At 35.3% G+C, this 27,148-nt stretch overlaps 1 protein-coding gene across 1 annotated transcript in view; it reads right to left on the bottom strand.

Annotated features, from left to right (window-relative positions):
- MALRD1 (MAM and LDL receptor class A domain containing 1) overlaps positions 1-27,148 on the bottom strand; it is a 234,717-nt gene that overhangs the window by 145,377 nt on the left and 62,192 nt on the right. Inside the window, exons 18-20 of the mRNA XM_066548719.1 lie at positions 13,418-13,511; positions 10,534-10,707; positions 8,074-8,251 (exon numbers count right to left, since the gene is read on the bottom strand). Of these exons, the coding sequence (XP_066404816.1) occupies positions 8,074-8,251; positions 10,534-10,707; positions 13,418-13,511 (446 nt within the window). The remainder of the gene's footprint in view (positions 1-8,073; positions 8,252-10,533; positions 10,708-13,417; positions 13,512-27,148) is intronic.

Consider the following 27,148-nt stretch of genomic DNA (forward strand, 5'->3'; position numbering starts at 1 on the left):
CATTAAACACAGATGTGGTATGTGACTACAGGAAGATTAAGGTTATGTGGGCAAGTAATGGGAAATGGAGGGATGAGAAGGGGATGGGTAAGTATGTGTAGAGCATCCTTGTTGACTTTCACTCCTATCATAGACATTTTTACATTTAGGACTACAAGACTAATGTACTTGTGACCTATAAATGTTTAAAAGAAAAGCTTTATTCTAGTGAAAATTAACTTGCTTCATGTTTGCTCACAGAACAAAGTAATTTCTCTGTCTTGAATTCTTAAGCTGCCTGGTAGAGAAGCCTGCATGGAATTTCCAGGGAGGTGCATGATCTGCAGGGGGAAGAGTTTGGAAAAAGCAATAAGTAATCATTCTGCTTTCAGAGAGTTCAAATTAGCTAGAGGGTCCATATCTTCTGTGGATGCAATCTTTTTAGCAGAGCCAATTAATGTACATGCAATCATCTGCTCAGTGTGTCAAGTTCTGACTTTGAAAATAAAGGATTTCTTAGCTGGCCCACTTTTATTTTAACCTAGTAAAAATATACAGTGACAAGATATTCCAAAGCTTCCATAAATGTAATTTAACAGCTTCTCTTACTCTGCCAGATGATGTTCTTGTTTTCACCCTCAACCTTTGTTTTTTAAGTGATCTTCAGAGAAGACAACTTTCTTCATTCTGAGAGTTAATCAGATCCATCCTTAAATTAATTTCTTTCCTATTCCATAAAAAGACTCCCTTGAGTTGTTTTTTTGATTTTTTTAAGTGAGATCTCAAGAGGTTGATGATAACAAGTGTAAAACATGGTATTTTTCAACATCCATAATAGTGAATAAATCTAGCTTTCAGCATAGATCTTATGTAAGGGCTGAAATTCAGCAGGATACAGCCAGGCTCCCCTGCCTGTAGCTGCAAGAGCTCAGGCCAATTTACAAAACAAACCCATGGAAAACCTCTTACTTGGCAGCTACAGTAAGTGTCATTAAAATCTTGATATTTACCCTCTGAAAATAATTAATTTTACCTCTGTACTACAAGCATTCCCTATACAAAGACATTCCTGTGCCAGTCCAAAAATCCTAATTAATTTCAGAGGGAAATTCACAACATTTTAATGGATATAAAATTTTCAACATGAGCAACTGACCTATATTTGCATACTTGTCTCAGTTAATAGCTTAATATTTCAAATATCTTTTGAACAGTAGTTGGCAAAGAATGGACATTTATAGAAGAATCTTCATTCTATTTTCCCCTTCAAGGCATTCCAAAGAACACAGTGAACTGAATATAATAATTAGGGAAAGATTAGGTGGGCTAAGAAAAGAAGACCTATCAAAAAATTAGTCCCATCTTAAATCTGGCAGCCTTATCAAGTCATGTCTCATGCTGTGAATAACACATTTCACAGTTCTAATTGTCTATTGTTGCAATGTCTGAAAGGGGATCAAAACTTATTCAGATGTACTTTCTTGCACAGCAAGTTCAAGCTCTTTTTTAATGAATTTTTGGACATCTCTCTGTTTTTAAAGTGGAAATTCATCTGTGTATCCTCCACCAATTGCTTGAGAATCCCTGACTAAACACTTAAATGGAATTTTAAAAATACCCATTACTCATGCTTTTTCTTTGGGGCTGAAAACTAAACTTGATCAGAAAACAAACAACTCCCTTTTACTAAAAAGTTCTGATTTCCTTCCAAATTCAGCAATAACAAGAAAAAAAATGAAGAGAAGACATAAACTGGAGAGAGATATTTTAGTTTTCTTAGAGTTGTAAGTATCCCAATGATCAGCTAAATCACCATCCTAAATTTCAAAATTCAGAAAGCAGCAGCCTTCAAATGCAGGAAAAATTTCCATTTTTCCTGATCATATATATCCATAAACACTGTACACTATCGATATAGCAAACCAGAGCCCCACACCTATTGCATCTATTATGCACTGAAAATATTATTCTTCAGTTTTCCAACACCATCTGTCTGGGATCTGCCCAGGTGAGTGACCTGCTATTAGAACAGATGGGTTTCTGTATAGAGAAAAAAAAATAGTGGTCAAGAAAACCCAGTAGGGCACTAGATGACCTTCAAAAGAAGCACTCTCTTGACCAAAGGGAAAGGATTGTAGAATACTGGATACATCAGGAAATTGTGGGCCATCAAAGCTCAAGCTGATGGTTTGAATCAGTCAAGACAGTGGCTTCAGTTTTCATTTTCCACATCCTCTGAATCCTTTATCAGGGTACAGGGGCTATGGGAGATCACTGCCTTCTCTGGCTTCTTTTAACCAGAAGGCAGAAGTTTTCCTAAAGTTAATGCATTTGCAGTTTTTTTGTTTTAAATTAGCTACAATTTCCTTGCTAGAAACGTTTCATCAGATTTCTGAGAAAAAAAAATAGTCAATAAGGTGTTATATTCTAACTCTTAATTCCTAAAAAACATATTTATGAGAAAATATTAATGGTTTTGCCATTTTTTTCTTGCACTTCCATCAGAACATAGCATTGATATTTTAATGCCTTATATACTCGACACGACACAAGGTGGTGGCAAACTGTGATATTTCAAACTTTGCATCACGCTAACTTCATTTTCTGTTGATTCCTATTAATTCGTGTTTCTTAGTGTCAAAACCAGATGATATGACAGTTCTGGTAAAATGTAAGACTATATGTAAAGAAAACTTGTTATATTTTCTAGCAACAAAAGTTGCAATAAAAAGATTTAGCATACAAAATTCATTATGATATTCCAAAGGAAACAGGCAAGGACAAATGACAAGTTAATCTTTATATATTGATATAGAGCCCTAGGTAACCTCAATATTAAGTGTAAAATGGGGAAGCCATGTACATATTGTACCTTTTACTTGAAATTTGCCTGTAAGGAGGGAAACTGCTGAAAGGTGGGTTGAAAAAACTTAGAAATATTACAAAATATTACAGAAAGTATTACAGAAATAGATATATGTATAAAGAACAAGCCTTCTGTTAAAAAAAATGAAAAAGCAAACCCTAATATTTCCCTCAATATTGCATCTGCCTGGAGAAATCTCAAAAAACGCTACAACAATTCAGAAGTGAAAGATAATTTAATATTCAAGCACTCATTCAAGAAGAAATTTATCACCTCCTTTTTGGGCTGGATAAGAGTTTCTCAATGCACTGCCCATCGTGCTGGTCAGCTCAGCCAGAGGGCCACAGGTGGTGTAGGAAGGAGAGGGACTTGTGATGGGCAGGGCCAAGGTTTTAGTTAAGGCGTACAGTGACTGTGAACGTGAAAGAAATGTGGTGGAGCAGATATCTTTAGGAAACATGAGAAGATTTATGATGAGAAAGATGGAGAATGGAAAAAAATACCTTGTTTCTCTCATATCTGTACTTGTTAGATATTCAGTGTCTGCACCAGAAATTCTTTCACTGTTTATCCTTCTGCAGATAACACAGGATGGGCTATTATAGGTCAGAATATGTGAACAAAACCTTCACAGACCTCTTGCAGTTTGGCATATAATATATTCATAGACTTGAAAAAAATTTCTTCCCTGAATAAAGATTATTGCATCTGTGAGGATATTTTTTCAGAAAAAGGACTATATTCAAAATTAAAATGCTATAAAATGTGTAATTTTCAATATTATTAAAGGAAGATAAGAACTCAAATAATTTAATTAATTCTGTGTATCAGAGAAAGATTTTCTCTGCTGAACAGTTCCAACCAACCCTTCCAACTTAAATTCTTCTAGGTCTTAAATAGTTAGCAACTGAAATCTGTATCTAACAACTATAAGAAAAAAAAAAGAAAGGAAGGCTTTCCTTGAATTAAATTTCAGCATTTCTGTATAGATTAAAAATTTAAAAGAGAATTGAGAGCAAACAGTCATTAGGAATGCTGATTTTCAGGTACAGCCGTATTTGTCATATTAATTTCCAACTGGTTATTCCAAAAAAGAGTAAATTCTCTTGTTATGATTTGAAACTTTTTTTTCCTAGTAACCTCCCACATTCATTAAAACTTAATATTAAGGCTTAATAAATTCAGAAACAAAAAATGTAATATGGTTGACATGCCATAATAAAGCCCATAGAACTATTTCTTGTTGCAGAAGACAACCTCTGCTTCTGTTCACAGCTGCCTGTAAAATGCAGGCCAACTGACCAAGTTCTTTGCACAGTGCTAGAGAAAAAAAAATATCTATCTTGAGCATCTAAACTTTATCACATGATTGAGGTTCAAGAGTTATTTCAAACTGAATGGAACCAAAGGTGTTTAACAAGTCATACTAACAGCTGTAATTGGACACTGACATCACAAAGTTGCTCAAAAGAAAACCACCAGAGAAATGATTCCTTTTCCAATATGAGAAGGAATTCTCATATTGGTATTAAATAAAGCTGCAGTGTATTTATTTATTGGATCCTAAAAGTCAAAATTCCAAACGAAAAATTCTATCTGTGACCATGCTTCAATTGTATTACAGAAAACTTTGATGCTTTGTTTTACATAATAAATATGAAATCCAGGAAGAAAATGAAGCAAATGTAAGCAAAGTTTTACATACACAAAATGATTAAATTATTCATAGTTTAATTTATTTTCATTATGAGTTTAACCCCATGTTCTGGCATCCTAACATAAGAGGTGAAAAACACTTTGGGTATATTCTCTTTCTTCGTAAAAAATTAAGTTTGATTAAATTATGATTGTTTGCAATGAAATAATTTGGCATCATCCAGCAAATAATTTCTTGCCATTAGCTTATTCTTAAAAGCAGTTGGTATTTATGTTGGACACACAAGGAAAAACAACCCAACAAACCAAAAAATCCAAGGAAAAAAGAAAAACCACCCACACAATACTTTATAATTTTTTCTCCTCTTTTAAAGTTTATAGACTCTCAAATTTAAAACATGTCTTGACTCCTGGGCTTCAACATATTACTTAAAACCCTTAATTTTCCTACATTTCCTGAATTCTGATAATGATTGTCTGAAAAGAAGACACAAAATAGTGACAGATATATTAAAAATATGTTTATCAGGGGAACTATTTGCACAGCAATAATTATCATGTCAGCTTCGTTTTACCTCTGCATCCATTTTTGTTTTGATTTATTAGATTTGATGCATAAATTATCATATCAATTAAGTGACTACGAAGTTTTTAATTAACAGTGGTACCCAAACATCATTAATAATGTCAGAGAATTTGCAACATCACTAACCAGATGTTTAAAATGGAAATAAACTAATAGACATCCATTTGCTGGTGTCAATTTAATACTTGTTTAAGCCTACACAAACTGATACTTTTACTGTTGCAGCTTTTAGAAACGTAACTGCAATAGAGAATTCCATTTGCTAAGTATAGAAGCACATCACAGGAGCTCACACTCAAGTATGAATAGTGGTCTTTTGAGTGCACAGTGCCAATGTCACCCAGCCCTTTGCACAACACATAACAGACTTTTTCTAGCTCAAGCCAGGGACTGTATAGCTCAAGCCAGGCTCCAATGGCAGACTCCCATAATGGCTTCTATTCCTACAGCTTTTGGTTTCTATATACATATACAAGCTGTTCCCTCTATTTCCAAAGTAATTACTTTCACTTAATTAATGTGATTATAGCTTCAAAGACTCACACCTTCACCTCACAATTCCGCAGCCTACCTGTGGCTAGCCCAGGTACTTATTCTGGGGAAGCAGATGGTTTGACTACAAGTATTCACAGGTATTTTTACTGAAAGGACTCATTGTAAGCTGCACTGCCAACTACTCTTGCATCAGAATGAATCCAAACATTTCTATACATAGTCCTGCATATTTTATTTTAATTTGCAAACATACAGGATTACAGTAACACAGCTTGCCTCATCTAACTAGTGGAAATTTGGGCGAAATGGATGAGAAAATAAAACGAAATGTTGCAGGGTTTTAATTCAACAAAACTGCTGCTCTGCATCTCCTGTGGTAATTTGGAAGCATCTATCTTCTGTACTTCTCTATAGACTAATAAAGAAAGGGAAGGGGGAAACCACAGAACCAAACTGCATCTCATGTGAAACATCACAAGAGCAATACATTACAGAGTTGCCTGAAAACTGCAATCTCTATGGATCATTTGCTTTCTCTTTTCATTGGTCCTTTTCAATGTACTGTTAGTTGCATTAAACCTTGAAAATATGTTGAAAAGCAGTAATACAGTTCCATGTATCACTGTGCCAAGGTAAACCTATGCTGAAAAGGTTGTGGGAGGATTTACTAAGTACACATACAGGGCTGGTATTGGTTAATATATACCAAATAAAGAGCAGTCAATGAAAGATTTGACAGCTAATTTATTCTAAAAAGTTACTCTTTTTTATGGGATACAATTCCTTTTAATATCTAATGTAGAGACCTAGAAACAGCTTGACAGCCTTGTAATTCTTTGCTATTGTTGAATGATTTTTTTTGGGCTTGGTATTGCTGTTTTGGGATCTTTGTAAAAATACAGTAATTTTAATGAAGTACACAGTGACACTAACATATTGAACTCACTCTTTAATAGCAACAGAAATTCAGGATGATTAAATGCAAAATAATGTAATCTTAAACTAGTAGCAATTAGCAAATATTTTGTTGAAGTGGCCCTAATTTAAAGACCATCTTTGCACTCTATGGTCTATTGTCACAGAAACTAAACATACATGTCACTAGAACCAGGCAAGTATTTTTCTGTTCAGAGTAATTACACTGTACAGAAATTTTCTTATTAATGAAGTTGTATAGCATTTAAAATTGATTGTATTCAATACATTTTCTAGTTACCTGTAGGGATTTTTTTTATCAATAGCTCTTACTGTTACTTTTAACTGGAATACATTGTATTGAGGCATTTTTTTAAAACACACTTCTTACTTAATTAAAAAAATCAAAAAACCCCAAACATGTACAGCCAAATGTTCATGCAGAAAAACTTATTTTTGCTCCTCCAAATAAATCAAAGGAGTGTCTTCATAGGAGCTAGTAACTATCTTAAGCAATCTAACCAGAATGCAACATTAATTTACAAATCTTCACTGAGAGAATAGAAATATTTTACATTTTAATATGAACTTATATCATTACCTAGATAAATGGTAAAATAAAAAAAATGGTAAAAAAATACCAGCTAAACTGAAGTTGGTTCTAACTACAGTTGTTTTGAACTGCATTAGTTAAATATTAAATGAGTGCAGAATTCGCAGGACATTTTGTGTTAACTTGTACAGCCCACCCTTGGGCAAAACTGCTGGGATAAGAGCAATAGCTAACAATAGCAATAACAAAATTGGAAGCAATAGCTAACAACTAACAATAGCTAGTAAGGTAGAAAAGTGACCATAAATTTTCTGTGTGAATAAAGACTGGGAAGGTATTCACCTCAAACTGATCAAGAGGACATCCACAATGAACTAAATTAAGCAGTGCCAAATTAATTACAAAGCCAGCTTTCAAAAGAGAAGTCAGTTTGAAAAGAAGTGTAAAAGCCGGATGAAAATTTGTAATAGCAGGAATTGATAATGCAGTGCAAAGAGCAGTGGCCAACACCTGGTTTTGACATGCCAGAGTTCATCTTGCTGGTGCCACAACCACTGCAGAGACCAGAGAGAGCACCAGTGCCCCTGGGTGCTGCCAGCAGCCTGCAGCCAACTGCTGGGCTGGCAGTTTGGGGGTGCTGGAATGAGGATAATGCTGGAGCAGCCATGGCTTCCAAACTTGCATTCCCATAAGGGGGAACATGCTTGTACTCCATATATCCTCGTGAGCGTTTCTCTGGATGGGGAGGTACTCAAACTTTTGGCAGTTACTTATAGAAAGATGTTTCAAAATTTTTACCTGCTTATTAATGATTTTTTAATGTTGATTAATCTGTAGTATTGATCTGGCATACCTACTTCACCTATTGTCAAGTCAATTACATGTCATTAATAAATAAGTAAACTGCTTCAATATTGTAAATGCAGCAGTTTTTCCCCTTGACAATCTACACATTCTACACAATCTACACATTAAGATCACACATTCTAGAAGAGACTCAAGCACCTGAAAAACTGTACTCACGTAGTATGATCGGTTAATGGGCAGTGCTGCTCTTCCTCAGGGTAGAGATTTGCTCCTCTTCCAAGCTGCCACTTGAATGTCTTTGTGATAAATATGGAATAATTTCCTGACATCTGTTCCAAGGCTGGTTGATACCATCCACACAGGTCTTTATCTTCAAAGTCACAGACTTCCATAACTTTAGAGATCAAGAGTGATTACTCATGTTTAGACAAAAATTAAAAATCATTAACTCATGTTACAACCCAAAAGCAGCATGGAAATAAAAAGGATTCAATTTATAGTATCTGTGAATACTGACACATTACTAACATGCAAAGTTTTTTTCCTTTCAGATGAAACATGAATTTTATGTTTTCTCCTCTATAAAACAGATTCTAATTTTGAGAATGTATCGATTCCTTTGCACCTCAGTATCTACCTTCATATGAGTTCTGACCAGATTTCAGGTAATTCTAATAATCTGTCATGTAATATACATGGAAATTCCTATAAAATTAATCAGCCAAGAATCCGTGAGCTGCTGTATGGCTCTGTCTCCAGTCCTGTAGACTGATGACATTAGGAAATCATTGAACATTGTCTACAAAGTCCATGACCATAAGTCTAAAAAAAAAAAACCAAAAACAAAACCCCAGACCAGATTTCAAGCAGTCCTCACAAAACTTGAAAGTTACACAAAAATGCATCTATTTGGTATTGGTATCAAATACTCTATTGTTGTCTTACTAAAAAATCATGCAGCTGCCTTCCAAAGAGTTTTTGCTTCCTAAATGTCAAAGTGAGCTCACTACTGACCCTATTTAGGGTAAAGAAATCAATTTTATTTTCCATTTCTGCTGTGAATATTTATTCTCCAGCACATTGTCTAAGTTGAGTCTAGTCACTCTCCAGAACTTTGGAACAGATTATTACACTTAAGTGACTGCAGTGAGACTTGTGCAAGGGAAACAAGAATTTATCTTAACCCATAAACCCATAAAAAATGCTGCATCAAGAAATCATGGTTTATTGGTAGAATGTGCCTGACGTTTCCTTCCTTGAAGGCTAAAAATGGTAGACTAAAGAGAGAGTGAGTTTTGATTTATAGGTTGTATAGCCTCACTAAGAAGCAAACTGCAGCCAGTGTGATCTCATGGGTTGCCCATATGAAGATTTGTGATGTTTCCTGAGAATAATGAGTTGCATTAAAGGCGTATTCCTCTTTTTAACATGCTCTGTAAACATTATACTTAAAGTGCCTCTGAGAAAGATAACACCTTCCTGTGATCATATTTCTGTTTCAGTCTGGACATTTTTAAGTCCTAGTTCAGCATTGTCATTTAAGTGATAAATTCCTATCTTAGTGATAAGAGACCTCAGATAGAGCAAATATGTAAAGGTGTATCCTCCACAGTATTTATCTTGCTTAGAATAAAAAGATGTTTTGTAAGATAATGTTTTGAGGGGAGAAATATTCAGAGGGCTCTGCATTTATGTTTCAGGGCAAGATTTCAATGGCTGGTGTTTTTTCACACTATAGGAAACTACTGTGGCACTTAAACATCAGATTCATCTCTTCCAGTTATTCCCACATAGGAAATAGACATAGGGAGAGAATGATACTTATTCTCACTGAGCCCTCAGCCCTGAGAGAGGTGATTGAATTCCCTTCACAATGTGTAATGAATTCAGAGTTTCATTTTCAGTGACAATAGTTTTGCTTGCAAAGGCTGAAGAGGTCACTGTCCCTAGATGTCTGTTCCCCTCATTAACTGGCTTTGGTAATTTCAAGTACTGTTCTTTGACACAAGAGGAAGTAATTAACAGCTTCTAAAATGCTACAGTGTGAACTGCTGCAACTCAGAAGCAATCAACAATTGTCTTAGATCTGTATGGGTGTCATGTGTGGATCTTGTCCATTGTCCCCCTTACATTTTTCCATTAGACTATCAGAGCTTTACAGGCTTGAACTTATTTCTTTGTGGAGCAGGCTGAATTTCACAATTATTGCTGATGCTGACACAATTTTTATATTAAAAAAATCCCAAAAACCACCCAACCAAACAAAACCCATACTCATTGAAGTAGTTAAGAAGTGGATACTCTTCTCCCAGACATCCACCCCAAAGATGAAACTCTAAAGTTTTTCTCTCTTCCAGTCTGGACTAGTGAACATTTTAAGAAAATATGCTTACTTAAATTGTCATGCATGGTTACCAATCATTAGGGAACTGAGGATTCCTTCCCCTACCACATTTCAGTAGTAACTTGAAATGTAGAGCCTGAATCAGAAGGCAGAAAGTGCATTACATCACACATATTAAGAATAAAATGTTACTATGTTCCTGGGGAAAATCACATTAAAATAGCATCTAGGTGCTAATACCAAATTGCATAGATAAGATGGAGCTGCTAAAGCAATGTGTTTAAGACCCACAAACTAGTAAGGTAGCAAAGAACATGATTTGATCCACTCACCACAAGCTGATTCATCAGACTTATCAGAGCAGTCAGGTCTGAAATCACACTTCTGGATCATCTGGATGCAGTGGCCAGAGGCTCGACAGACAAACTCCTCCTCTGTGCAGTTGTTCATGGGGAGTGTGGCAGGAACTGAAGTTCCTGAAGTAGTTGTAGAAATAGTAGGCAAGTCTCCTTTGAAAAAGGAGCCAAAAGGATGTTGAGCACCTGGACTAAGGCATTCCAGCTTCAGAATTATTTCTCCCTTTGCCACTGCCCCCCTTTTCGAGGATATGGCTATACTGGAATCATGCCTGGACAGTTGAATGACTAAAATGCTGTTCAGCAGGAGCTGAATTGAAGCTTTCCCCAGTGGAAAGCACTGGTTTTCTCACACCATCCATACAATCTTTGACACTTGCAAGATTTACACCTCTTGCCAGTCTTTCAAATTTGGATTAACCCAGTAAATAATTTCAAAAAACTGGTGCCAACACTCACACAGCAATCACAGAAACTGATTTTCCCTGTGGACCAAGGCTAACAGATCATTCAGATGATAATGGGTTCTTCAACATGTTGATTACTACAAGGGACTGTGGAAATTACTATGTAACCTTCTTACCTTGTAAATTTATTGCTGAAAAAAAATTATTTTCTCATTAGAGAAATTATTCTGAGGTCACCAATTTGTTCCACGACCTCCTTTATATTTAATTCAAACTCATTAGCACTTCTTTCAAATCAATTGTCTTTTTTTGTCCTCCTATTCTTTACTATGCAACTTTCTTCAAGCTTACTCTCTTTTCTTGAAAACCTTTCTATTCTTGTCCAAAAAATGAATTTCCATTATACAACTCCTTTTTAAAATTTAATAATTTATGAAATTATTAGCTGTAGTGCACAATGCACCTGAGCAATACACCTGAGTTAATTAAAATGTACATGTGAAGACTTTTCATATTTTGTGTCTGGGATAGAAAGGATTTTTGGTTTTAATCCCTGACAGCTGGAGCACTAATACTGATAATAAATTACCCATTTCTATTTTGTAGGGTAGAAAGCAAATCTATGAAATTAAATAAATTATTTTCCAGTCAAATGAAAGATACTCTCAAAATGTCCTAACACTCAAACAAAAGACTTAGGGGAAGGAATGTTTTGAAGTAAGACTTGTATGAATTGATAAATTTATCTACAACTCAGATTAACAGCAAGGACCTTATTGGTCAGAAATTTTTAAATACAAATGGCACATTTAAGGCTCTGCTACTGATACACTGAAATGGAAGAAGAAATTTAAGAAATTTTGAATAAACATAGCCTTCACAACACCTGAAAAGAAAGGAGGATCTGATACTTCCTCTATTTTGAAACAATTTATTTTCTATACTTTATTGAATACCATTTTGTCCAGAGCAAGCATCATTGAATAGCCTTTGGTCAAGGCATTCAAATGCTGTGCTGAAGCGGTACACTCAAGGTTCAAAAGATTCAACACCTATCATGTTACTTATGAGAGACTTTACCACCAAGCTGTCAAGCCCATCTCTCCCTGTCAGTATTTGGTCACTTAAAGTGGACCTAGAGCAATTGGGCAGTGCTTGATTCCGGTGTGCAGGGATAGGGGAACCCTGCTTTTTCAACCTGATCCTACTGGTGTTAAATATGGTGGAATATGCCATAGCTGTTGTCTATTTTGCAGGCTATTCCCACAGTCTCTTTGACTGTTTTTTTTTGCTGTTGGAATATTTTTATGGCATGGAGGAGATAAAAGAAGAACAGGACCCTCCCTAGGCTGTCTCAATTTTAAAAATATACAGAACACAAAACCTGATTCTTGTCCACCATTATACTTCAGTATTTTCAATTTATCTTTCCACACACAATGAGGATTTTTTCTTAGTTATGAACTTTGAGATTCTGACCCTCTATGTTTAGTTTTAAAGTTTTCTTCATAGCTAATTTGAAATTATTTATGGATTTTCTGATTAGTTATGTTAAGATTCTATTCCCTGCATATAAGGAACAATCCATTAACTGAGTATTTACAAAAATCCTTCACATCCAAAATGTTATAATAACTGCTTTACCCTGTATAAATATGGTAAAAGACCAGATAATTATGTGCAAAAGAAATACCATACACATTCGATATTCCTTGTAGGACTAATTATATCTGTAAGAAATTTTTGGAGTAGCAGAACAAAATGCATCTACACTAGGGTGTTTTAGAGTAAGTGCTAGGATACTAATATTCAGACACTGTTTTAATTGTTTGCTGCTCTACAGCCCTGTCATGGCTATAGAGCAACTGTCACACCACATATAACCCTGCACTGCCTGCTGCAGCCAACAGTAGCCAACTTAAAATCTATTCTGTGGTGAGCTCCACATCCTGAATCTGGTGTCTTGAATACATGTTTAAGATATAATATTTTACAATTCTGTAGAGATTGTTCTACCCTTGGTAACAATGCTTTTTTGACAACAGGTTGCTCTATCCCCTGAACTATTTGTGTGCCCTCATGTTACATGAGAGCAATTGGCACAGTAAGTACATTAAGAATTATTAGGGGGAGGTGGAAAGCTGTACCAAACTGAATTGGCAGAATGAAAGTTCAGTTCCTTTACACACAGCTAAGTTTCTTTTACCTTCTAGGAGTCAAGATCTAAAAGAGTATGGAAGCTGCACTTTTCTTACTAAGGACCTCTTTTGGACCTTACATGCGCAGCAGAACCTATTTTGTTCTGATGCCTGGATACGAGAGTCTGAGAAGCAGGGAAATGAGTCTGGATTTCCTGACTCACATTTTTTAAACCTCATTTTTGCTTTTCTAGTAGCAATATTAACAAATGACAGCAATGAATCAGCTCACAGCTTGGAGACGTGCATTTCAACTCTTACCATTGTAAAGAGTACAGCCCAGAAAAGACACATCATCAAGTCCAATGTCTCCGGTGAAACCATCTCCTACTATACCTTTCACCAAAATCTAGGAAAACAAGGATGACAAAAGCATTTTTCAGTGTATAGTGGACTTCCACTTCTCATTAAATATTTCTTATTAATTGATAGAGGAGTCATTTGCCATGTTTCTCACTTAAAATGAGATTAAATTTATTCTGGGGGATATAGTATATTTAGTGACAATTTACGGAAGTGACCAATTATTATCAGGTTTCACTGGTGGTCACATTAATCATAGTGAACCATAACAGAATGATTTGCTTCACAATGGTGTAAATTCACTGAAACATCATTGTGATATAAAATGATGGCAAGACATTATCATAAGTGGCATATTATGATCACCTCCTTTGGTACTTATTGCAATAACATTAATCATGCTTAAATATAGTACTATTCATGTAAAAAAAATCATAGACTCATACAAATTTCAGTATATGAAAACAATTAGGCAGGTAAGAAATGAGCTATGGAACCTTTTAAAGAAAAATATTCTACCGCTTCATTAGACTTGTCAATGCTGTATTTGCTTCATTATTTTCTACTGCCAGGGAATAGGAGAAGTTGGTGTTTGTGAAATACTCTCTGGAAGACTAAATAAACCTCCTCTCTTCTGTCTGTGGCTGAGTGATAAATATCTAGCAGGTGATTAGTGAAAGATTTGATAAGAGTATTCTTAGTTAACTAAATAATAAACCCCAATTTATAAAAATAATAAAGCCTTCTCAAATTACACACTTTGAAAAAAGATGTTTTTGCTGATCCAACAGAGTTCCAAAACTGTCATTTCTTTGCCATTGTTTTAAATCCTTATTTTACATGCTACACACACATTCAGTTTCAGAAATGCAGTATAAAATTTCTAATGTTTTTTTCCATTTTTTTTTCTCACTTAAGTAAAAAATTCCTACACATTAATGAAGGACAAATAGTGGCAAAAATATGATGGTTCTGCTTCAGAGTACTGTTAGTTCTACTATTTTTGTTGTAATTTATTTATAAAAAAGGTTATATTGAACAAGAACCATTTTTCATATGCACAGAGACCTTTTAAACATTACACTTGAAATTTATTATCCTGTAACAGGAGGGAAAAACAGTTAAATGATGCAAGGAATGGTCTTAACCCTGTAAAAGTAAAAGAATAATATCAGTCTAAATATGTTAACACCGAAAAATTTGTTTCTGCTGTTTTGAAGTTGCCTGTGAATTGTAGATTTACTACTGATGCTGACATCACCAGAGTAAATAAAAATGATTACATTTCATTTATATATTATGTCCATTAAACAAAATAAATGAGTATGCCAGAAGAAGACAGGTAAATGTCCCCTACTATGGATATGCTCCAGATGGGCCATTTTAGCACAAAATATATTTCATGTGAACGACAACAATAAATGACAGCAATGCTTTTTATTGCTCTCACAGCAGTATGGGATTCTTACTTTCCCCTCAGGATACCCACAAATATTCTTTACAATATTGCCCCAGGCTTTTGGGTATTTTAGATTAAAATGGGGACAGTGCTACTGGACTGGTAGCAATAAAATAGTTAGGAATAGGAAAATAGTTAGACATAGGAAACAGGACAAACAAAAACATCAACTATTTGGAAAAGCCATGCTAGGAAATTTATTATTCCAAAATGACAAATCTCCTTCCACTGTAACACACAGCAGTTTAAATATAAATTTCAATTTGTTTTCAAAGTATGAATTACTATCTACCTACAATTAATTACTTAATAATTAGCTCAAATTTAGAAAAAGAGACAGTGAGCTTATTTAATTGCACAGCTATTTCTAAGACAAACCCAAATACCCTCGCAACTACACTGATTTTCCATGGGATTGGATTGTGCACTTGTGGATGTCACTGTGGGATGTGCAAGGAGCTTCAGTCTCCAAATCTGCCTGTGCCAGTGTCCCCAGTCCTGACAGACACACGGGCTGAGGACATCCTTATACAACATCTTCCACCCACGTTTCCTTTAAGAGAGCTGCACTTCTGCACCTTAAGCAGGAACACGTTTTTAAAAGGATTAAAAATATTCAAAGTTAGAAATGACAGGACACAGTTCTCTAGGAGGAATTTAATTCAGAATACCCTTATACTGATTATCATTATGATTGTGTTGTTTAAAATCTCCCCATCCACATTATTTTTCTTACATTAATCTAAGCACCTGGGGAGTCTGATACTTTGAACTATAGCATGAACTCATTGGCAATACAAAAAGTTTAATAGTGGCATAGGTATACACTTAAAACCGAAGATAAGACCAATTTCTGAGTTTAGAGCCTCAATACATAGTCTCTCTGCAGCTGTGGTTAAACTTTGACCACTTTAATTAATTTGGCAGACATAATTCTGCAAACTTCATAAGGTATTATAAAGCAACCTCTAGGAAATTCATCTGCTGTGAAACTCATTTCACATCACATTTGTTACTTGAATGAGAATAAATAGTTCCCAATTTCATGTTTTTGGAAGTCTAAGATCCAGACTCAATGAAATCTTTAAAGGTATCAAAAGGTACGTGACATAAAGAAAAGAGGGGGAAAAACCCAATTCCATGGAAGCAAACTGCATTAGAATGACACTCTGTATACATAAAAAAATGATCCCTTAAGATTTTGAACAAAATAGGCTTTTGAATGGTGAAGTGATGTCATGACAAGTCTTAATAGAGGAATTACAATGGAGAATATTGTTCTGTAGAAATGCTCAATTTTTACAGTGATGCTCATTTCTGTCAATAGCCAATTCCCACTGAAGGTTACCAAAGTAAAATCTTAATTTCTATACAAGCATAGCTTAAGATAGAATAGAATTAATTTCAAAAACTGTGGTGTATTCAAAATTCTGAAGGTTTTCAAATGTCTAGAAAATAGTGATATTAGTTCTAATGTATTCAACTTGTAATTTAGACAAACAGTAATTCAGTTTTGTCACAGGACGTGTCAACAGGGTTATTTAGAGATTTTTATTTCTAGTTAGAGAGTGGTAATTTAGATTAGGTTTCTATGATGATTTCTGACAAGAAAGCATTTGATTTGGTTTGAATAGGAAAGAACAGCCACACAAAAAACTGACAAAACATTTTTCCATAAAAAATATTGTTGCAACTTACTAAAAGTAAAGTCCTCCACATTTCACTGCATACCTCTGAAGTAAACTACCCCTATGTTTTAATGCTAGGGACAAATGAAGAAAATTGTATAATAACTTTTCATCAAAAAAGCAATAAATTTCTTATGAGGTGATGGAACTTTTGTAATTAAAGACAAAGGACAAGCCAGAGAATGAAGCTTCAAAGCTTCATTTTTGTTAAAATATTTTCATCCAATGATCAAAGTCATGTCATAAGTCTTCACTGTAGAATAATTTTTTCAAGAACGCATGAACATATTCCTATAATAATTTCTCAAGAAGTACACCAGAAGGGAAACTATTTCCAAGAAAATACAATTCTTTCAGAAAAGGTTTTATCCAAAAAAGGAGAAATTTAGAATTGATCTTGAGTTTTTGAGTAGTTATTAATTCACATCAAATAAGATATTGACTGATTTGCTGAGTCCAAGCATGGTGATTTATTCCTCCTTGGCTCTGTTTCTCTGCTTCTTCAGCTGCCATCAAAGGAGTAGGCAGTGTGGACTTGAGATTATTCCCTCAATCTCTCATTTAGGTGTCCACCAGTTGCATTCTGTTTACGTGGCACTGACCTGTTCCTCTGTACCTTCTGCAAAACAGTTTGTCTTAGGAAAAAAAATAAAAAAAGGATGCCTGGGTTGTCACAGTCTGTTCCAGATTTCCCTCTCTTGGGAGGAATGATTTAGGCAATCAGAGCTGTTATGTGCTGCATGGAACCCAATCACAAGTGGAGACCTGCCATCAGCTTCTGGAGAGATTATCAACACTGGGTCGCCACATCACTTAAATCATACGCACTGAAAAGCTCAAGATCACACTGCCCTTCTTCAAAGCTCATCAGCCCCTTTCTTTCACGACCATTGAAAATGCTTTAGAAATTAATGCCTCAAGACTTCAAAAGTTGAAATAAAGTCCTTTCACACAGGTGTCCAAATGAATTGTTACCAGCATTCTTAAGGTTACACACATCAAATATGAAAAATCTCGTGTCAAATATTTGATGTTTTACAGTGCTTGGTTTACAAGATACTGAAAAACACTAGTTCTAGTTCAGTAAAGCACTTTATCATGCTTCGCTATAAGCTTGTGAACTCTCATGCTGATTTATGATGTTTTTCACAGCATTTCTCTAAAGTGCAGGGATGAATCACATTTCTATCCTGTTTTAGGCTATTCAGTAATATTGAAGGAATTAATAACTACATATTCTGGGAGCCTTTACTTTTCTGTATTAAGGTCACAAAACTTCATTCAACAGAAAAGATCCTGTTGTCACTTTGTAATATAAGCACTGGAAGAATTATTGCAGAAGTACTACATTGTCAGTGCCTAAAAATTTCTGATATTTAGCATGCCCATTTGAGAAACATCAATATAGCAATTATAATTATGAAACTATATTTAAACCACCCAAAGTTCATGGTTAGTTTTGACTTAATCTACAAGGATATACAAAGTCTGTTTTCTTTTCTCCCAAACACAGTTTTCCTCAGATTTTATATGTAAATAAATAAAACAAACAAACAAACAAAAAACCAGGATTCTGGCTGAGTTACTATATCAAATACCTGGGATTTATGGTCCTGAAAGAAGTGTCCCACATTGACCAGGATGACTTGTTATGACCTGAGTATTTCTGTCCCTCCCTTTTGTACAGTAGAGCATACCAAGATATAAAGGGCTGCAGAAAAACATCTTCCCATCTCTGTCTAGGGAAGTCTGCACTGGGCTGAACAACTAGACTTTATCTGATCCATGCCGTGCTTACTGCAAAGGCAATTCTTCCATGCTGAGATAAGGAGCATCCTAAGAGGAGGCACTCACTGCTTCCTTTTCAATGCTTGTGAATGCACTTGTGGTAATAAACAGTCAATTATCTGCTCAGCAGCAAATGTTAATGAGCAAAGGGATCACTATTAGACCTTCTGCCTGACGATGTGGACCTTTCCTGACCCAAAGGATTTTTCCTGACTTAGTTATATAGAGTTGCTGCTCCTACATCCATGCATATGGCCTTAACCTCCCAAAGTAAGGAAACAATAACATAGAGATATCACCAGAACATGTGGGTTGACATAAAATCCTGTCTTCATTACAGTTAATGAGAGTTTTGACATATACTTCAGTGGGAGTAGATTTCTACATTGTTTCTTAATTCTGCTATAAGCATACTCAATAAACAGAAAGATTGCAAAAAATATTTTTAAAACTCTCTGCTTGATATAAGGCAATTTCCTCCCTCTATGGAAAAAAAATTATTTAAATCTTCAACAAAGTACAGCTTTCCTGTGATCTTCTTGTTATATTTTCAAAGATATTGATATTCCTGTTATATTTTCTAGATCCAGTTAAGCCATGAGATAAAAGTCACTAACATTTTCCTTCTCCTTGAAACGTCGTCCAAGTCTTATTTTCCTGTTGAGCAGTTGCTGATATGTAGTATAGTAACATCAATAGGAAATGTGAAACAGTACTCTTAATTTTCAGGGAAACATAAGTCCTGTCTTACATGATGCCCCTTTAATGCAAATGGCTCAACAGTTTCTCAGTGGGCTGTGGGTTCTGAAAGATGGTGAAAACTTTTCATTACTTCAGGTTTTCCATATTTAAAACATAGGCAGAACTTGACAGTTCAGTAGAGAATAGAAAGGCTATTTTTACTTTATGTGATTTCCATTGAGCAGCCTGCATGTAAATATGGACAAAAAAGGTAAAAAGCATTCACCCCGGCCCCCTTCTTTTCTCCCCTCTCAAGAAAAATTGCAAGGAAATGACAGACATGAAATTAAGAATATAATTGTCACTGCAAAACATATTATTAAAGGTAGATTAGAAATTCTCGTTCCTTGTCCCCTATGTGCACGTTGTGACTTGATGACATCATGACAAGTTTTCCACAGCATATCAATAAAACAATAGCACAAAGAATAAATTGTTTCTATTGTTAGAGTGGATTATCTCTTTAGTATTCTGATAGCACTGAACAAAAGGCCACTATCTTTCCCTAAGACCTGAACTAAGCCCACAACATTTTCTCTGAAGGTTTATACAATGTATTTTCCTGATTCCTCATGTGATTATCCTGTTTTCACAGTTTTCTATGTTGAGAAATCCATTTATCAAAAATGGCAAAACCATTGTTTAGGAAGGACTTTTTTACAAACTCACACTAGTTATTTTTCAAATACACGGCATTGTACCACACACATTTTCACATGAAAATTGTCTGTATTTCACTTCACACTATAGGTATTGAATAGTCTTCACTATCAACACAAAGTTCACCACCAACCACAAAGTCTTAAGGTTGTTTTTCACCCCTTCCCAGAAGTGCCTTGGTTCCCATGTTGTCCCCTTTATGTGTATATTGTTTCTGACCTAGATTGTGGACTAGTTAGGAAACCTGAGTATGAATTGCCCAAGCTAGAGCCTATACAAGCTCTGCATGAAGTATGAACATGAGGCTGACATGAGATACGTCATCTTTTGTTCCTGGCCCTCTATGGCCCCTCGAGGCTGGTTGTGAGGATGGGGCCTGGTGGAGAGCTTAGGACCTACAAGTGCAAGAATTAGAGCTGCCATACCAAAAGGCATTGTCACTTCAACAGGACAGACTTGGACTAATCCACACGATTTGGCCTGACAGAGCAACCTCTGGCACAGTCCAGATACCCTGAAACTGTCTCTGCACATTACACCCGCCAGGACACATTCTAAAAAGGCATGAGTGTTAAATACAGGTAAGACAACAATTTTTTTGGGTTTGAGTATTTGGTTATTGTTTTTGGTCAGTCAGTTGGTTGGTTGGTCTTTTTCCTTTTTTCTTTAAATAACTTGCAAGATTGTGTAGGCTTTGCCCTGGGTTTAATATAAAAAGTGTGGCCAGCAAGATAAGGGGAGTGATTCTGCCACTCTGTCCACCATGGTGAACCCACACCTAGAGTACCACATCCAGCTCTGAATTCTCCAGCATAAGAACCTCATGTACCTGTAGGAGTAGGTCTAGGGGAGGGCCACAAAAACTGGTCAGAGCATTGGAACACCTCTGCTATGAAGACAGTAGCAAAGATTTGAATTTAGAGAAAGGAAGGATATATGGAGACCTTATGGCAGCATTTCAATACTTAAAGCTGGCTCGTAAGAGAGATGAAGAGAGACTTTTTTTCCAAGACTTATACTGACAGGACAAGGGGCAATGATTTTAAATTGAAAGAGATTTAGATTGGACACGAAGAAAGACATTTTTTACAATGATGGTGAGAAGTGTGCTGGTCAGGTTGGATGAGAATTTAAGCAACTTTTTATCTGGTGCAAGATGTCTCTTCCCATTCCAGTGCATTTGGATATTTACAGGTCCATATTAGCCAATCAATAAAATCTTACTCCAGAGCCAACTACATACAAAACTGTGTAGGTCTGCCTGAAACTACAGACTGTACAGTGCCACAGTGAAAACAAAATGAGAATAATTACTGTAAAGAGACTAGAAACCAACAGCACAATGTAAATGTAAAAAACACAGAGTATTGTGCAATACGCAAAGAGGTATCAGGGATGGAAGAAGGCAACATACAGATCAGAAACAAAGAAGAATATTCAGGAAAAGACCTACTGAGATGCAGCAAATGTGTCTAGATATCCATTTATTTGAAATACTATTGGAGGAGCGTGGTGGAACAAAAGCAAATGGTAACATTTAAAGGACAGGGGAAAAAAATAAGAAAAAAGAGAATTCCTGAATATTAATCTCAGCAGATTATTAGGGGAAGTTTAAAGGAGAAGAGTAGGAGAAGGAAGATGAGGAGTGATAAATTGAAAATTGAAACTGAAGCTGTTTTTTGAGTGGAAATCCATGCTCTCTAAATCTTTGTGTGGAAATTACTAGCAGAGAATGGATCAAAAGCAATAACATAAAAATGATCACAAGTAGGTATTAGACACGTAATAAATGTCTTAGAGAAGTCCTTGATAAGTTCAGAGCTGCTTCAACACCAGATTTTAATGAAAAATATGTATCTGACCAACTAAACATTAACAAACTCCTACTGGTATGTCAAAACACACTGAAATGAGGCCCTGAAGAAGGAAGCAGGTAGACAATCAAATCAAGGCAGAAGGCTAACAACACTTGACAATAACAAACCTGGTTCAACAAGGGCAAAAGTGACTGCAGAAAATCTGAAATCACAGGTAGAATATCAAAAAGAGTGAGCCTCCCAAGGCACCAAGAGCTCTGTGCAGCAGAGTGCCTCACAGTGTGAGCACAGATGTGCAGTGGCAAAGCTGGCTGTCCACAGCTCAGTGTGTGTCACCATGGATGGCATCACCCCAGCAATGCCACGTCCCAGAACACAGTACTTCCACCACCCAGGCTCTTAGCAGTGTATGGCAGGTGGAAGGCTACAGCCTCATTATTGTGCTTCTAGCCCTTAACTGACTTTGCTTCTGATAATTTTCCAAGTTACTTATTGACTTAATTTGTATTTTCTTGTACACAAAGCATGTGTACAAGACTTGTACATATATGTGTGTATATGCAAAACATGTATACAAAACTTGTGTACAAAACATTCATCACCAATGAGCTGTACAACAGGCCTGTGGCATTCACATTCTCTGAAAAAGTTCCTTCATCCAGGATTTTTCTCCTGGGAAGCTGAGAAGCCTCAGAGAAAAGGAAAATAATCCTTATCTCATTTACTTCTTCTCTGTTTTGCTCATGTGGAATGTGTTTGGAGATTGTTTACCCACAGGTGATTGTTTCATTGGATTCTGGTGTGAGTTGCTTTGACTCCTTGGCCAATCAGGGTCTCTGTGTCGAGACTCTGGAAAGAGTCACGAGTTTTCATTATTATCTTTTTAGCATTGAGTAAGTATCCTTTCTGTATTCTTTGGTATAGTTTATTATAGTATTTTTAATATAAAACAGTATCATAAAGTAATAAATTGGCCTTCTGGGAACATGGAGTCAGATTAAACATTTCTTCCTTCATCTGAGGGCAATGCAAATACAATACAGATCATCCTAAAGTACTATTTCCTTTTCCTTGGATTGTGTTACATTATGATTTCATAGAATACCTCTATTGACTCTATTCAGAAGAATCACTAATGATCTTTCTCTATGAAGCTTTTTTAACACTGTTGATTAGATGTTTCTCTGCTAAAACTCAAGCAACCCTCTTTCTGAAAGGAACACAGTTTACCCAAGTGCTCTAGAAAGGGTCAAACATTTCCAATTTTTTTCCCAGTTCAATGTTCCAAAATTAAGGGTAAATACACAATTACTTTGATTTGTTTTCTTTCTTCCTGTGCCTTCCACACTAGGAAATAATACTTCTCTTTGGGACAATAAAGAGTAATGCACACTCTTCCAGAGAAGTTGCAGGCAAAGAAGTTTGGTTAAGTTTGATTAGCTACATGCTCTGGAATTCACCAGTATAAGTCCAGAATTTTAACCTGATGCTTATCAATTAATGACTAGAGAAGACTGAAAAATTCACACAAGTCTACAAAGCTATCATTGTTATAAACCCTATTAAAATATTCTCTCTGAGGGGCTGTAAAATTGGATACAAGATCTAAAATTTGTAATTTCCATAGTTCTAAAGCTTGTTATGTAGGAAATGAAATTGTATTTATTCTTACATAAAAGATATTATAGCTAACAAAGAAGACTAGTGAGTCATTATCTTATCTGAAATTAGTTAAAAGGGTATCTAGTTTACTATAAGTCCCCCTGTATTATTTATTTATGAAATATAATTATCACCACTAAAAATGCATGAAAGAAAAACACCACATTCTGAAACCTCAAAAATTGCCACTGAGGACACTTTTTTGTTTGAAACAGAACCCCAAATCACTGTAAAAATAGTTTTTAAACTGGAATTCCACCAAAATTTCCATTTACCTTTAGAATTCTGAGTTTTTCATTACAGAAATGGCTGGTGGGGTGAGGGTGTTGATCAATCTTCCCATTCCTCAGAAAAGTAATTGCAAGAAACGCAAGAATGGCAGAAATAACTGAAGGGTGATTTTTGTGAAGCCATTCCACTTATTACAGAGCAGATCATCAGAACCCCCAAAGAACAGCTGCTATCTCATCTCACTGAGGAGTGAAAAGGAAGAGTGTGAAAAAGCAGAACAGCCTATGTGACTGTACCCTAACTAGCTTAGTACCTTATGTATGACTTTCAGCACTTGCTGTCTCTCTTGACAAGATGAATGACAAGAGCCTGGATGTAAAAGATGTATGTTCACTACATATGTATTTGATGTGAAACTGGTATGTCACTCATAACAAAAACATAATACAAGTACTTGTATAGTAAAAAAAATAGCACAACAGATAAAAAGAATAGTTGAAAAAGAATGTTGTTTTATATTTGTGTTCACAGGGCATAGTCCTATTCTATGGGACTATAATTATACATAGAAAATGTATAATTCTAATTTTCAATCAATATTCCATTACTTTTTAAGGTAATACTTAATTAATAAAAAGATTAAAATTATTATAGTGTATTTTTTGGTTACTTTTCTTAACCACTTGTAAAGAGGAAATTGTCAAATGCATTTTATGTCTACTTAATTGCAACGTTATTTTGCATTTTTTATTTTCTTCTGATTTTGGTCCTTATTTTTCACACTTCAATGGAGAAACTTTTATATTTGAAGGGACAATTAAGGTTTTATATATGATACTTAGAATACTAAACTTTTTTAGTAATGAAACCAAATATAGCAGTAATAGTTAACCATGGACTTAAACAATGTACTTCATTTTTAAATTTCATGAGAGCCAATGAAGAAAAATGCAAAACTGACCTTTATAAAATCATCATAAAATTATGATAGACTCCCTAATGTACTACTTACACTTTGCAGTATCAAAGATGTATAACCATCTTTGTTTGCAGAGATAAATGTATAATCTGCATGAGCAAAAGGGAATAACTGTATTGGGGTAAAGATAATTATTCTTTTTTTAATAATATGTTCTACAATATAGTAAAGTTGCCCTAGGTCTCTTAAGACAGACATGATAGGTATGTGATTTCTATAATGACAAAAAGGAGACTACAGTGCCCAAGAGGATTGAGATATAGAATTTTGCCATTTTTCACATATCATCATTTCCTTTTTTGTTTCATCAGAAATATGAAAAAAATAAAGCAAGCTAAGAGACTAAAATTTTTTAAAATGTTAAAATAGAACCTTTTCACCTTCTTCTGAGCAGTAAGTATTTCAGATATGATTATTCCAAAGAAGATAAAAGCAAACACTATTCATCATCAATATGACAGAATTTTGTTTTACTACCGTTTCAAGCATTTATCTAAGACAGGTAAGTACACTTCTCAGGATGAAAATAAATGCAGAACAAGTAAGGAGACAAAGACACTTGACAGTGGGGTTTTTTTCAGTTGAAACAAGTATCCTGTAGAATTAAAAGGAATAGTTGATAAGAAATTAATTTTTAACTTGAATTTTTCCAATTAAAAAGTTTGTATAATTTCTTGCAGATAATATCATTTGCAGAGGAAGAGAAACTCTAGATCAATAAAGCTGCAAAATTTTTATAAGCATGTGTATTTGGGACTATTTTTAATACTTGTCAGTAGTAGTATTTGACAGAGGTGCTTAATTTTGTCTTAGAAAACTGCATTTCTTTTGTTTAAATAGCTTTTGCTCTGAATTTACCTTTTCTTCCTCTAGCTACTCCCATTGTTCTCAATGATGTCACATGTAACACTTTGGTGTAAAACATCTGATGGAATAGCAACAAATGTCACCATGGTTTAATGGCAGCCAGAACAAAGCTTTCTTGACAAAATTAAGATTCTGAGGCTTCTTGGGAGTGGGTGTGAGCCAAGGGAGTCTGCTCTTGCCTCTGGGTTTCTGCCAGGGCATTCAATTAAAAGGCCTAGAGCTTCATACCTATAGAGTTCAAAACTTTCAAAAGAGAATTTGACTTTCAAGAGGTTCTCAAATGCCTTTTTTTTTCTGCTTTGAATTTTTGGCTGACAATTCCTCCTTTTCCTAGGAGTTGGTGTATAGGCACAATTGTTCATATACTCCCAAAGCTGGCTTCTCGTGCTTAGCAAATAAACTGAAAATGTGATTTGGAGGGATTTATTATTTATAGTGATTATTTCTCTGACTGGGGTCAACAAAAGATCTATTTACATAGGGAGGAAAGAAGAAGAGGACACATCTCAGATCTATGATTATGTCACACATTTAGAAAAGAAATGCAAAATGAAGGTCTGACTGACAAAGACTTGGACTATCTTTGGTCCTAGAGTCTAATATTTTCTATTCACTAGGAATCTCTGAAAATCCTGTAAGAGCTGACAAGATGGTCTGGTTAGAGACAGAGAAGATTATGAAGCCAAGATTTGTATTTTGACCAGAAAATTATTTAAAAGCTCTATCTTTATTTAGACTAGTTAGTTTTTAGACTTTCATGAAAAAAAAATCCACTTTTAAACACTTCATTTGAAGCATTGAGGAGACCTACAAGACTTAAAGCATGTAATGTGAAAGCAGTGAAACCCTAAATTTATGGGATATTGGGAACACAGTATAGTAAATATAGAAGCTACAGCTTTAATACTGTTACACATCCTGGAGACAGCCTAAAAACCAACTGAGAGGCTGTTCTAATACACATTTCAGTAGAAATACTTCAAATATATTGTATTTAAATACTATACACTTAAAAGAAAGTTTGGAAAGAGAAAGAAAGATTAGAAAGTAATCAGCACTTGGCAACACAGTAGAAAGGGAACACAACTTGCTCTCTTCAAAACTCCTGAGTTTTGAAGTGTTGTAGGTTGTGACACAGCAAACTCCATTCTAAGATACACAATACACAATGGACATCAGATCTTGATCTCTTTCTTCAGAATAATCAAACTTATACCTCACACCCCTCAAAAATGACTAAGAGAAATCAAAATTGATCAAAACAATATCTTTGAAATTCCCTGCACAGAACTATGAAAGTATAAAAGAAAACCCTATAACACTAACATGTGAAAAACATTTCAGTTACTGAATAGACCTTCCCAACTCTCAGGAGGTCAAATACAGGACAGGGAGGTTAATAGCTCTTCAGATAAACCACTAAACAGGGAAGGGGAAAGGGGAAGGGGGAAAGAGGGAAGGGAAGGGAAGGGAAGGGAAGGGAAGGGAAGGGAAGGGAAGGGAAGGGAAGGGAAGGGAAGGGAAGGGAAGGGAAGGGAAGGGAAGGGAAGGGAAGGGAAGGGAAGGGAAGGGAAGGGAAGGGAAGGGAAGGGAAGGGAAGGGAAGGGAAGGGAAGGGAAGGGAAGGGAAGGGAAGGGGCTTTGATAGCATTAGGTTTATATGCCTTTGTATTTACAAAAGGTCTTGACAGAAAATGAACACACTCCTTCCGTGTGCCTCTTTGCATCCACACTATTATTAATGCCTTTTCCTCCAAAGAGGATATAATTTCTCTTTACTTAAAAGTAGTGT

The sequence above is a fragment of the Molothrus aeneus genome, chromosome 1, assembly GCF_037042795.1.
Source record: "Molothrus aeneus isolate 106 chromosome 1, BPBGC_Maene_1.0, whole genome shotgun sequence".
NCBI classification, from domain to species: Eukaryota; Metazoa; Chordata; class Aves; order Passeriformes; family Icteridae; genus Molothrus; species Molothrus aeneus.